The sequence below is a fragment of the Sciurus carolinensis genome, chromosome X (assembly GCF_902686445.1).
Source record: "Sciurus carolinensis chromosome X, mSciCar1.2, whole genome shotgun sequence".
Taxonomy (NCBI): Eukaryota; Metazoa; Chordata; class Mammalia; order Rodentia; family Sciuridae; genus Sciurus; species Sciurus carolinensis.
The window spans coordinates 127,448,672-127,463,233 of NC_062232.1; the positions used below are offsets into that span (position 1 = coordinate 127,448,672).

The following is a 14,562-nucleotide window of genomic DNA, read 5'->3' on the forward strand; positions in this document are numbered from 1 at the left end:
TTATGATCTTGCCCCATCATTTTAATGTCAATGAACTATTAACAGGTACACTGAATGAAACCATGTTTACATTCAGTTTTGGTGTTTATTTGAATTGAGGTTTCAGTTTACCATGATTATTTTTGCCTGCTAGGAAGATGTGATTGATTTTGTATAAGCATGTGCAAAATAAATTTGGTATCCTGGACTCCCATCAGTTAACAGTCTCTCAAAATCATGATCCTTGCCAGACATCAAATCTTACAAATAGTTTAAGAATACAATAAAGATGCTAATTAATTCTTAATTGCCTCAGTTCCTCTTTAGCTCATAACATAGCAAGTACAGAAATTGACTCAAGAGGCCATGTAATTGAGATTTGGCTATGGTGCTGTCTCTTTTTTCATCCAAGCCAGAAGATGCTGTTGAGTATGCCTATCAGGGGAAGGCATAGCAGTGGATTAGTGGAAATTGGATAATCTTCCCATCAGAAGAGTGACAGTATATCCCTTAATAGTGTCCCCTGTTACCTGGTTTTCATGTTTTCCCAGAAAAGGGTAGCTGGAGCTCCTGGTCTTCAAAACCTGGCTGGGCAAACACAGTGTCCAGTTGGGAGAAGCATTTGCTGCATCACCAATGCCTGGGTGGCTGGCCACTGAGCATCTGCAGATCAGTTGTCCAATTGCCCCCATCTTACCTGAGAAACTGTCTACTGAAGGAGACGCTCAAGGACCCTTATTAACAGAGGAAAACTCTGACCTTGGGGTGATTTTCTTTATGTGTAATTATGAGATAATTGTAATGTTTTCATTATGGTTGAATAGTTATGTTGTGTGACTTCTGTAAAAGACTGATGTTGACTGTGTGCATAGTTTTCTAAACTATATATTAATAGGTCAAACTGAATCTGTACTTTAGCATGAAGCAACTGTTTATCAATTTTAGTCTATTTACAAATTTTCTGTAACAGAATTAGCTCATATTGGGATGGTGTAACAGATGGTATTTAAAAAAAAAGACTGAAAAAAAATTTCACTCCTGCATCAGATTATAGCTAAAGCCTTTGATGAGTTATTGTAAGACAGCATGTTTTATAACTGTCTCTGTTATATTTGCCCTGTAGCCAAATCTACAAAGTTGATATTAAATTTATAATTTGGAGTTGTTATGCTTCTTCAAAGAGATTTAAAAAAAATAGCAGAAGCATAAAATAGTTCTAAATCTCAAGGGTAATTATACATGCTCCTTATAAAGCCATTCTTAAAATCAGGGTAACCAAGCTGGGCCTAAGAGCCCTCTGGTTTGGGAGCCATTGCATGACGGTTTCTTGAGTGTTTAAGTTGCAGTCATTAGTTGATAATATTTGAAATTATATATTATGTAAATTTCATCTTTGAAATACAGACTTAACTTGTGGGTTAACTCATTACAGGTTAAACTCAAGTCAAGAATTAAATGGAAACAGATGTTTGTGTGGAACAGATCACTTCTATCCTTTTTTGGGGGTTGGTTCTGGGGATTGAACGCTGGGGCACTCAACCACTGAGCCACATCCTCAGCCCTATTTTGTATTTTTTTTTAGGGACAGGGTCTCACTGAGTTGCTTAATGCCTTGCCAGTTGCTGGGGCTGGCTTTGAACTCGTGATTCTCTTGTCTCAGCCTCCTGAGCCGCAGGGATTACAGGCGTGCGCCACCACACCCGGCCACTTCCATCTTCTTTGAAATGGCTGTTGCCATCTGAGTTGTAGGCTGTTAGGAGAGGTTCTGTATCATCATTGCTTTAGTCAGCTTTTTTGCTGCTGTGACTAAATGACCCAACCAGCACCATTTTAGAGAAGGAAAAGTTTATCTGAGGGCTCACAGTTTCAGAGGTCTTAGTCCATAGTAGGCATAGAAGACCCACTCCATTCCTCCAGGCTCGAGGTGAGGCTGAACATCATGGCTGGAGAGCATGGCAGAGGGAAGCAGCTCACATTTTGATCAGGAACCAGAGAGAAAGAGAGAGATTCCAGTGGTCAGATACAAAATATATACCTCATAGCCATGTCCCCAATGAACCACTCACTCCAACCTTACCCCACCTGCCCCCAATTACCACTCAGCTAATCCCATCAGGGATTAATTCATTGATTAGGTTAAGGCTCTCATAATCCAATCATTTTTTTCCAAACCTTCTTGCATTGTCCCGCGTGTGAGCTTTTGGGGGACACCTCACATCCAAACCATAACAATCATCATCATCCTCATCATCACACTCTAGCACATATAAGGATCTATGATTTTATAATACTTTTTTGACATGTCATCTGTTTAAGTCAACAAACAGACCAGTAGGTTAGCTGTTATTGTAATCATCATTTAACAGATCAGGAAACTGAGGCCTAATGAGGTTAAGTGACTTGCCTAAAGGCACACAGTTTAGCTTGGAATTTGAACCAAAATCATTATTGAAAAGCTAGAGTAATTTAAAATTTTGTTTCCCATCCACTGTTTTTCAAAATGCGGCACTCTTGCCTTCCTGCACCAGTGCTCCCTGGTCCCCACCTGAACTTAGTGAACCAGAATCTCAGGGAAAGGAACTAAGTGTTCCATGTTTCTTGTGTACAATTAAATCAGACAACCTAGGCTTCCTAAGTTTATATCTGTTTAAGTTGGTGATGGGACCTAGCATTTTCAATACATTCCTACACAGTGGAATAATTAACAACTCATGTTTGATGTTGAGAACAATTACTTATTCTTTACTTATATTTTCAATTGTCAGTCAGCCCAGGATCAGATCACCCAAAGTGTGGTAAGAATATCACTGGTATTGTATGAGATGAGTTTGGATGGTGTGTCTATGGATGTATTTTAATAGCTATGTAATTATTTTATTATATATTAGAAAAAGGAGCCCATCAAGCTTATGATTTAATGGACGTTATTGCTTAGAGCAAACAAAACATACAAAAGGAGTGGATTTTATATCAATATATGGACAAATATTAATATCAGTGCAAGTAGTATGAAGACAGAACAAGCCAAACTTGTAGAGTTGGTATTGTGAGTTGACAGAAATTTGGCAATCATTGTCCCAGCTGAAAGAGTAGACAGCTATTAGGTTGAATTGTAGGTCAACTAAATTAATAAATGCATGCTTTAATACCAAGTCATCCTAAAGATTAGTCCAATAAGTGACTATTAGAAGAAATGTAATAAAATATTTTGCTTCTCCCATACCAACTCAGTTATTTTCATTTTTGCTATGTTAACAAAGTTAAACATTCTCTCTCTAGAATTTGTTAAACAATATAAGATCTGAATGTAATTGTAGATCAGGTGAAATAATATAGTCGCAGATTATAATGAAACATTTCTAGGAACTATTAGTAGAAAGAACACAGTTGATCAAAGCTTCCATTGTTTGGAAAGTAGAACCAGGCCCAGAAGAGGGAGCCTGATGGAGGAGTACAAACAGTACTGGTTAGCTTTGAGACTTTGCATAATCTCTGAGGGTAGTTTCTTTATCTGTAAGGATGAACATTTTTAAGTTAGATTATAAGCCTCTAAATGTCTCTGTATCTAGAACATTCTTCAGTTATGCTCTGTCCAGAAAGACTTGATTCTGGCCAGCCTTATGGAAATTAGGACACTACAGATTTAATGTGTTTGTCTTTTGACTCTGTCGCTCTCATCACTGTTCCCTGGTCCTTTGCCCCTCTTTCTTACCTCCTCACCCCTATACACCCAGAAGCTAGAAGTCTTCTCTAAACATTCTGAAGAAAAAGGAGAAAATGGAAAAGATGTGATACACAAAGTTTAATCACTGAACAAGATAGTACAGTAATTAAATTTTGGATCCTCAAAAAATTTTACAGAAGGAATTTGGAGGGAAGGAGGAAGCAACATGGAAAGGCTGCATTAATCTGGAGCAAGATCTTGGTTAATATTTCTGTTTCTTCTTCTTCTCCTTCTCATTCTTTTCCTCCTCCTTTCCTCTCTTCCCTCTCCTCCTTCTCCTCCTACCCTCCTTCTTTCTTCTCCTCCTCCTTTCTTATTTATTCTTTTTCTTCTTCCTTTTTTATTTTTTTGGCATTGGGGATTGAACCCAAAGTGCTTAACCATTGAGCCACATCCAATGTCCTTTTTCAATTTTTTTTTTGAAATTTTGAGACAGGGTCTTGCTAAGTTGCTCAGGGCCTCATTAAGTTGCTGAAGCTGGCTTTGAACTTAGGATCCTCCTGCCTCAGTCTCCTGAGTTGCTGGTATTACAGGTGTGCATCACCATGCCCAGTAATATTTCTTAAATTGGGTACTAGTCTATGAAAAGGGAAACTTGAGCATGATTTTTTCAGAATCCATAACTAATCCGTTGTGTATTGCCTGGCCTTGTTACTTATTAAATCAGAGGTTGCCAACTCATGTACCACATGTGACAGTTATCAAGTTGGTCAGACACAGGGGAGTGCTGCAGAGAACTGGATAGTGATCATGCCCCACTAAAAGAAATTTTTAAAAAATCCTGCTACTGCTGGTCTGAGCAGTAGACCTCAAGTATATGACCACTGTAATAGATGAAAAAGTGCTATTCTAACTACCAGGGTCCTTAAGAGAAAGAATTATGTCTTAAAAATGACAAGCCTTGAACTTCTGCTTCTGGAAGGATGGAACAATGAACCTTCTCTTGTTCTTCATACTAAGTACAACTGAAAACCCCAGATGTTATCTATAAAATAAACATAAGAACAGTCTGAAAGACAAAGAGATGAAAGCAAACTGGTTAGTGACTTTAGGACCCAGGGAATGTCATGGTCTTGAGTGCCTTGACTTTTGTTTTTACCACATAAATCCCAAAGGCATTGCTGAAGAAAACATTGACTCAAAAAAAAAAGTCAATAGGTGCACACAAGAAAAACCAACTCTGATTAAGTAGAGGACCAGGAAAGGTGCAGTCTTGTAAAAAGAAAACTTTACCACTGTATTCCAGCCAAACCAAAAATATTGCAACCCCATGCCCACCCCACCAGCAAAGCCAGTTGGAGAGACTTGCCATGCTGTCAGGATGCACACCACCCTGCAGGAGTAATGTCACAGGATGCTTAGTGAAGAGTTAGAATTTTCAATACCTCCCATTGATGAGAAGGTTACCTGCTCCACTGTGGTATCAGTGAAGGCCACCTAGGGTTCAGTAATGAGGCATCCTTTCCTCTATCAATCAGAAAGTTTTCTATAGAAGTCTAGCTGGGAGCTAGAACTGTTGCCCGTATTCAGCAGCAACAAGGATCATTCTACCCTCTGATGTCAATGGAGGTCTGAGTGGGGAACCTGGACTCCCACCATGCTTGGGAATAATAAAGCAGTGCACCCCTTCTGCTGGAGCACTGTCAGAGAAAGACAGTTAAAACAGGTTTAAATAAGACCTAGTCTCATGCATGATACTTGAACTGTCCCAATTCCAATTGATGATTACTTGTTATACCAAGAATGAGGAAGATTGCAAATGTAATGAAAAAAAAAAGAGAATCATTGTGAGCTGGGGATGTAGCTCAATGGTAGACTGCTCACTTAGCATGCACAAGGCCCTGGATTCCATCTCCAGCACCATTAAAAACAAAACAAAACAAAACAAAACAAAAAATACCATAGAGTCAACAGGTCAAAATGGAAATGAGCAAGGTGTTAGAATTATGTGCAAAAGATTTTAAAGAAACCATAAAATTTCTTCAATAAGTAATTATAAATATGCTTGAAATAATAAATAGAAAGTGAGAGGGAAGAAGTAGAAAAATTTCATCAAGGAAATATAAGAGATAAAGAAGAACCAAATAGAAATTTTAAAATGGGAAGATACAATAACCAAAATAAACTCAATGGATGGATTCAACAGCAAAATAAAGAGGACAAAGAATCTGTGAACTTGAAAACAGAATAACAGGAATTACCTAGTCTGAATGAAAGGGAGAAATGAGTAATTCAGGGACCTGTGGAGATATAACAAAAGATCTAACATTTGTGTCATCAAGGGCCCAAAGGACAGAAGGGTGTAGGGCTAAAAGTCCCTTGAAGAAATAATGACTAAAAATGTCCCCAAATGTGGCACAAAAGACTACGGATAAAAGAAACCGAGTATACTCCAAAGAGAATTCCCCGTCAGGAAAAGAAAAAAAAAAATCCACACCAAAATATAACTCAAACTTGTGTTGGACAGTTAAATATAGTAAAGATGTTACTTTTTCCCAAATTAATATATGGGTCAGTACAACACCAAAATCCTAGAAAGATTTTCTTTGAGATGCAGACAAGATTATTCTGAAATTTATATGGAAAGTCAAAGGAACTAGAATAGCCAGAACAGTTTTGAAAAAGAGTAAAGCAGAAGGAATAAATCTACATGATCTCAAGACTGCTACACTGCATGTAAAATTTTGATTAGTATTTATAACAACTCAATATATTGGAAGTGTTATTTAAATGAAAAATATAATTATGCTAATGAGATGTTAGAATTAAGGGAAATATGTCAACAATTATCCTTCTATTAGTTAAATTACAAATATGCTTATTTCTTTTGTAAGTGGAAATTGGGATGGCATACTTAAGCCAGGATGGAATTGGACACCTCATTTGCCACGTTTCTAAAAGGGCTTTATGCAATCTTTGTTTCAGTCAGGGTTTGACCGAGGCTGTCAGGCAAGGTTCAGGTACAGCTTTTCTCAGAGACCAGGGTTTATTTTGATGATGTTGAAAACTGCATGGGGAAGATTGTTCAGCTTGCTGAGATTTGTATTGACCATTCCTTGGCCTCTGACTCAGACCAACTGGTAAGCATTTACTTTTAATGGTTGAGGCTTTAAAGAATGTGCTCAGTTTTACTCTAGCAAGAACCATATCCTGACCTAATGGTTCAAACTTCTTTTAAAACAATTCATTTTGAAGCAATCTGATTGCTAAAGCAATATTATTTTATTGATAAACCTTATACCTAAGACAGAAAGCAGTGGTATTTTTATTCCAACATTATAATTTTTTTAAAAAAGAAATATCTAAGGCATAAGCTGAATGATAATTCATTTATAAGAAACTGATATTTTTAAGCCATGTGGTGTGGCACACACTTATGATCCCAGTCACTTAGGAGGCTCAGGAGGATGATTCTAAGTTTGAGGCCAGCCTCAGCATCTTAGCCAGACTCTGTCTCAAAATAAAAAAATAAAAATAGCTGAGGATGTAACTCAGTACTAAAGCATCCTTGGGTTCAATCCCCACTATAAAAAATGATTTTTTGGCTTAGAAAATCTTATGTGATTAATACAAAAGATGTCAAAATTTGGAATCAGAGCACTTTTTGCCTTGAATCCCAGTTTTGTAACTGACTAGCTGCTTGTAAAGTGCTTAACTTTGTTGAGCCTCAATGTCCTCATTTGCATAATAGTATTGTAGCAGAGGTTGAAAGTGTTAAGTAGTGCAACATATGACTGTTATAATAGTGCAACACATGCAAATGCTAATTTACTACATACTGCCACTACAAAAAATTCTATGTGTGAAAACAAATACAAGAGGAGTATATTGTCCTTGATGAACACCAATCTACTTTGAGAAACATGATGTGAGCACCTGTTTTGGGTTGGGCTACATGGAATTTAGTCAGGCAGAGCCGTGGAACATTATGGTATAAGTTGGACCATGGTGAGTGTTAAAATAGACATGTAAACAGGTGTGGTGGAAGGAAGAAAGGGGACAGAGCAGGGCATTCTGGGAGCTAAGACTTGAAGGTCGTTGTCAGCACCCTGCAGAAGGGGAACAGATGTCAATGAGGGCTTGTTGAGGTCAGGAACAAGAGCACTAAAGCCATCCAACTTGGGTTTGAGTCCCTGCTCTGCTGTTGCTGGCTTATGGCTAGGGCAAGTTGCCTCATCACAAACTACCTCAGTTTTTGCATTTGTCACATGGGTGGGTTGGAGGGTTGACAAAACACATGTGAAGCAGTTAGTAGTGTAGCTTAAGCTTTCAACAACTGCTTGGTATTATTTGTAGTACTAATACTGGCTGTGTTGAAAACTTTCTAAGATTCTTTCACACTCTTGGGGGTCTAGGGTTATCAGCTGTTACCTTATCAAGAATTAAGACAGGAGCCAGATCTAGGCCAAAATATCAGCTTTATAAATTGATGAAAACTGGCTTGGGGGGTCTGGCTTAGGTATGTTGCAAAGTAGTCTGCCTCATTCACCCACCCATGGTTAAATTGCCCCAATGCAGCCATGGACAGTTGTGGGCCTCTCTTGGGGCAAGGCCCACACAAGCGAACACCCTGGGCTGGAGGAGAGCAGGCTGTGCCCTCAGGGTCTCCCTAGCAGACAGATCCTGTAGGGCCAATGTGGAACATGCAGCTCCACTCCAAAATCTGTCTAAAGTGGATGGTCAACGGAAGCACTTGCCCTTATGCTTGGAAGTACCTGGAAGGATGACAGAGGGAATCCAAGGACTGAGGAAGGGAGGTTTACCACTAACAGAAACTTTCACACACATTTGTTTCTCTTACTTGATTTGGTTAAAGCCATTTATAGAGTTGGTAAGGGCAGGTAAAATTTAGTTAACCTCTGGATGGTATGCCAGCTTTATTGAATAGATCAAAATCACTTTTTTATGCCTTCACATAGGTTCTTGGCATGTGTAGGAGGTGAGGAAGGAATGTGGGCCCTATGGAGATAATTGTGGTACAAGTTGGGGCAGCTGAGACCCATCAACTAAAGGTTACTTGTTCTGCCCCGGGCACAATTACTTTAACTGATTTAACCTTCCCAATAGTTGTGAGGGAGATGATTTAGCATCATCAATTTAAAGAAGAGACTAAGCCTCTGAGGGGCTTATGGCTCATCCAAGGTCTTGTAGCCAGTAAGTGGTGGATTCAAGATTTGACTTGGGCTCACTCTTGTAACCACTGTGCGGGTTTGCCTCCCTGCACCTCACTTTGGGAGATATTTTCTGAAAGCTTCTAAGGAGGCTTAGATAATCCCACTCCTGGGATTTTAAACTGGTCAGGACCTTGCAGTCATCCCACAACCTCCTCTCATTTTCTTTGTGTAGAAACTGAGACCCAGAAGGCAGACACTGGAATCTTCCCTGGCCTTGATTCAAAAGCACTCCCCTCTCCTCTGACTTCCGTCAGATTTGGACTCAATTTAAATTGTGTGTGCCTGAAATAAGAGTGAACTAGAGAGAAACACAACTGATTTAGTTAGCTTTTCTGCTGCTGTGACGAAAAGACCTGAGAAGAACGTTGAGGAGGAAAAATTTATTTGGGGCTCATGATGTCAGAGTTCTCAGTCATAGAGAGCCAACTCCATTGCTCTGGGTCTAAGGTGAGGCCGAATATCAAGATGGAAGGGCGTGACAACAAGGAATCAGAGAGCTCCACTCACCAGGAACAAAATATATACCCCAAAGGCATGCCCCCAGTGATTCACCTGCCCCAGCCATACCATACCTGCTTACAGTTACTATCCACATAATCCATTCAAGTGGATCAATGCGCTAATTGGATTAAGGCTCTCATAACCCAATCATTTCACTCTAAAATTTCTTACTTTGTTTCACACATGAGATTTTGTGGTAAGCCACCATTGACCTCCTTCTCATACCAAGAACACTGAGGATTTCACTGTAGTAGGTAATGAATGTGAGTTTAAAGGCCAAGTATGCTACCCCTTTCCAAACTTCGAAGTTAAGTCTCTCAAACTAATAGTGAAGGTTTGATGTCTTTCATATGTCTTCCATGTTCTATGTCTTCCATAGAGGAGGCTCGATTGCACTACCTGGTTCTGCAGTGGATATTATTTCCATAAAATAACATTGAATGCTGCTTTTTAGTTTTCAACTTTTACTGTCTATTTACATATAAAGTATCAATTGTGGTTACAGAACAAATGTGAAAATAATTTATCAAGCAGGAGTGGAGGATTGGAGAATGAGAGGGGAAGAGAGGTGGAGGAAAGGGTAGTGGTGTTGGTTTTTTCAGCAAACCTAAAGGGAGTTAAGAAATAGCATGTTACTTTTGAAGGGTCAAAGCAGGGTTTCAGGGCTAAATACAGAGACCCCCTCACCAAGGCAGAAGAGCAGTGTTGTTAGGGGCACAAATCTGGAATCAGTTTAAGTACTAGCTATGCTAACTTGAACTTGGGGAGATTACTTAACTATGCTGTGGTTTTCTTGTCCAAAAAAATGGACCAATAATAATGTCTTGTGTGTGTGTGTGTGTGTGTGTTGGTTTGGTTTTGTTTTTCGGTCCAATGATAGTTTTTATCTCACAAGGTTGTTTTAAGAATACAATTAGTTTATATGTATAAAGTGCTTCAAGGAGTGACTGGAACACAATAGCCCTGAGTTTATTTTTATGATGCAGCTGCTGCTGAAGGAAAACATCAGAAGAAATAAAAATTAAACTTTGAATTAGCAGAGACTAGGAAGCAGGAAGTAGTAGTTTGAGAAAGTTTATGTTCTTATCTTTTAAAATGGGAGGTCAATGAATACTGTTTAAAGGTAACAAATCAAGAAATAGAAGTAGAGCCATTTTGTAGTAATGGAGGAAATAGAAGAATTAAAAATAGGTCTAGTTGAGTGTGGTTGTCTCTGGAATGAAGCTCTGGGAGGGGAGACTTTCTATTTCAAGGTGTTTATTACCATAAGTATGTGTTTTTATTTTTTGCTAGCTTTCTTGAGGTGTAGTTAAACGATAAACCTCATGTATTTAAACTATACAACTTGACGAGTTTTGACATATGTACACACTCATGAAACCATCATCGCAGTTTAGATAAACATCTACCCCCTCCCCTTTCTCCAAAAAAGTCATGTTTTTTAAGCTTCTTTTTTTTTTTAGTTATAGATGGACATGATGCCTTTATTTTATTCATTTGTTTTTATGTGGTGCTAGGATCGAACCCAATGCCTCATATGTGCTAGGCAAGCACTCTACCGCTGAGCTACAACCCCAGCTCACATTTAAGTTTCTTAATCTAAATAGTCTGTTTAGATGTTTTTATGTGCAGTAAAAGCCAATGTGTGTGAGGGCAGGATGCTAAAATTGTTAGGAACTTTTGGGCTTTAATTCTTTTTGAGATACAGGATCACTCAATTCAGAATACCTTTTTGACTTCACTAGGTATTTTAATGATGATATAGTGATTTTTTAAATAGTATATTTGTATTCATGTGATTTTCTTATCACTTCTGAGTTAAACCATAAAGCTAATAACCAGTGGTGATTGTCTCTTTTGATGCTATGCTTTTAATAGAACACCCACTGTTTAGAGGCTAGGATTGCAGCCTTTGGAATGGTACACAGAGATAAAGTCTTCTCAAGACTATTACAACTGTTTGTTTTTCAAAACTTCCATCAATTTGTGAGCCATTTCTTCTGACCAGGGTTTTCCAGATGTGTGTGTTGCATGTTCAATTAGGAGTCATAGACCACAGGCCCAGGAATAATGTTGCTGAAATCAGTGTCTCAGTTGAATAGTGTGGCTTCCCCTCTAAGATAAGCCATCCATGTCCATCAGTGCTGGGGTACAGAGCAGGCACCCTATTCTCGATGGTGTGCCCACATTGAGGAGTTTAATTCTAGAGTCCCAAGTATGAATTGGAAATATTATTTCAATAGAAGTCAGTTTAAACTTTGTGATTACCTCAGTTTTATGATACTGTTAGTTAATACTGTAGCCAAGCTGTGCTCTGGGTCCATTGTGGGAGTTTCTGTGGTTTTGTTTTGTTTTTGTGGGCTGGTTTGAGAGCATAACTGCCTTTTTATGTCATTGCCTCTGTGTGGAAAATGCATTCAGTATTCCAAACAGAAACACAAATGGACTTTTCAAACACAGCCTGTTTGAGATAACTCATAACAGCACTTGACAGAAGAGGTTTGTATTTAAGATAATGTAGTTTGTCTTAGTCTAGGAGTGATGCATTTATTCAAATCATACACGTCTCTGAAAATTATAGGACAAATATATTAAGATTGATTTGATATTGAATGAAACTTGGAGGGCAAATGTGTTAGGATTGATCTTGCTGGTTTTATTTAGAGGATTATGATGTCTCTTAGGGAGTGGGCTGTTGAACCTAACGGCATCTTTTACAGGTCAATAGTAAGATGTCCACGATGATGATGTTCTGTATTTTAACTAACAGGTTTTCAGGAGGCCTGATATAAGGGTAAGGATACTTGGCTTTCGGCAGATGGGCCTCTTCCTTGTGTGTCTATTTAGTGTTCTTTACCTTCTCACTGGTTTTTATGAGTCACTCAGATCAATTTGCTGTGCTGTGTTATAGCTTTAAGTGTTCACTAGAAATGCTTTATTTGTTACAATGTTTTTATGTGCAGTAAAAGCCAATGTGTGTGAGGGCAGGATGCTAAAATTGTTACCAGTGCGCACTACTGATGGGTCCTTGTGCTACATGAACTCTGACCAGATGAATGCTCAGGGCAGGGATTTTAAGTCTCCGCCTACAGAGGCCTCTTTTAACTTTGCTTACCATGTGATTCATGCTAAAGAATTTAGCACCCCCCCCAATAAAATGAAATAAAATGGTCAGATGTTGTCCATCCATTCTAACTAAGTTTTGAGTCATGTTTGTGTTTGCATGTTGAATCCAAAAAGCAGGATATGCTATTCTTTAAAAAAATGTAGTAAAATTTATCCCCATTAGTATTTTTTAAAATATATACACAGATTATAGCTTATATTTTCCTCATGATTTTCCTTCCATTTATTTCAGAATATTCATAAAGCAAGACAAAGATTGGTAATATGCATGCAATTAACTCAGCATCAGACATTGAAAATTAACCAATTGCCATTCAATGAAAACAATGTGAATTTGACAATATATTTAATGACTTTAGTTTAAAATTTTTAATCTTATTGAAGCCAGTGAAGTAGTACAAAAATAATCAGTTGAGTCAAATTCTTTTAATTGGTTTACCTTTTTAATCTTGTTTTCATCATGTTTTCTTTTGTATGTGGTAATCATTTCTTTCATTGATTCACATTGTTAAATGTTTGCCTTTACACTTGCATGGATTTTGAAATGCTGTGTATTTTTTTTGTTTTTTCCTTTTTCTGTTTTTTTTTAATCTTATCAAAGAATAATTCCATTTCTTTGTATTTCAAAAACGGAAATTTCAAAAACTGACCACATTTAAAAATTACACTGCCTTGATGGTTAGCCATACCAACTGTGTACTAAATTCAATCTGATGATAAATTATAAAATGTGATAAGTAGTTATTGTACTTTATTGACCAAATTGAAAGGTAGGAAAGAGTAAATTCTTTTAAAGCTTTGCTACTTCTTCACTTTCAAAGAAATATAATCACTGGAACAAAAGTTTCATGAAATAAAAATATCTATGCTAAACTTTAGTATTTTCAGTCTCAGGGATTTGATACCACTCTTAAAAGGTTTTATAATTTTGATGTTTTCAGTATTCATATTTTTTATACCTAGCCTACTGAATTAAAAGTTAAGTTTTAAAGCTTCAAAAAATAATTAATTCTGTAAAGAAATTAAATTAAGAACAGTCTACCCAGGGCTGGGGATATAACTCAGTTGGTAGAGTGCTTGCCTTGCAAGCCCAAGGTCCTAGGTTCAATCCCCAACACTGCCAAAAAAAAAAAGGTGTACCTTTACAGGTATTGGAAAAAACTGAAGGATATGTGAGCTTTTCATTTCTTGGAAGCATGTTGTTGATACTGAGATTAGTAATATTTAATAAGTTATCGACTCATAAGTCACAATATTTAGCAGTAAGAAACAGACACATATATGTATGTATGTATATATAAAATCTCTAGCATGAGGGCTGGGGTTGTGGCTCAGTGGTGGAGTGGAGTGCTCACCTAGCACACTTGTAGCCCTGGGTTGGATCCTCAGCACCACATAAGATTAAAATAAAGGTATTATGTCTACCTATAACTAAAGTTTTTTAAAAAGACTCAAGCCTGTGATATTCACATGTATGCAGTGGAACTGTACCTTGGGAAAAATAATAGTTCTTTTGAGTACGTGAGTAAGTATACTCTAACATGTACACACACTTAGATGTCTATGAACTGCCTTTGTATTTTGGCTTGACTTTGCCCTTTACCTGGTTTCTGTGGTATGCTTTATTTTCTATGAGCACATGATGTTCCCCTTGTTTAATTTCTTTGCTACATGCTGTAGTGTTGCTTGATTTTAAAAAGACAGTGCATCTTTGAAATCCATGTTGTTTGCTTTACATTTTCTACTCCAACACAAGCAAAATAGATACTCCCATTTTAAGCTGAGGATGCTATAGATGGCCTACATGTTATTTTCTTAACTCCAAGGGGGCAAATGTTGTGATTTGCAAAGCCACAAAGTTGTGTCAACTTTTACATGCTTACTGTCTCTTTAAAAAAGAAATTCTGTCCTTTCACCTGTCTGTTTGCACGTGTTTCTCTTTCTCTTCTCTGCCTTTTCTTGTCCATGCACCTGGTGCTGTGCAGGAGATTCAGGAAGAACACAATGGCTACCCTTCTGAAGCTGAAGCTGATCAGGTGGCAAGTTCTACGTGTTCAT

General features: G+C 37.8%; 1 protein-coding gene across 7 annotated transcripts in view; it reads left to right on the forward strand.

Moving 5' to 3' along the window:
- The window catches only part of Mtmr1 (myotubularin related protein 1), a 67,905-nt gene that overhangs the window by 7,295 nt on the left and 46,048 nt on the right, over positions 1-14,562 (forward strand). For 2 of the 7 annotated variants that reach the window (XM_047535408.1, XM_047535403.1), the window contains exons 3-5: positions 12,149-12,172; positions 12,737-12,763; positions 14,490-14,540. The exons of 1 other annotated variant lie outside the window; for it this stretch is intronic. In XM_047535408.1, coding sequence (XP_047391364.1) covers positions 12,149-12,172; positions 12,737-12,763; positions 14,490-14,540 — 102 coding nt within the window. Of the gene's footprint in view, positions 1-530; positions 745-12,148; positions 12,173-12,736; positions 12,764-14,489; positions 14,541-14,562 lie in introns of all 7 variants that reach the window. 4 more of the 7 variants (XM_047535404.1, XM_047535406.1, XM_047535405.1 and 1 more) reach the window with 4 other exon arrangements.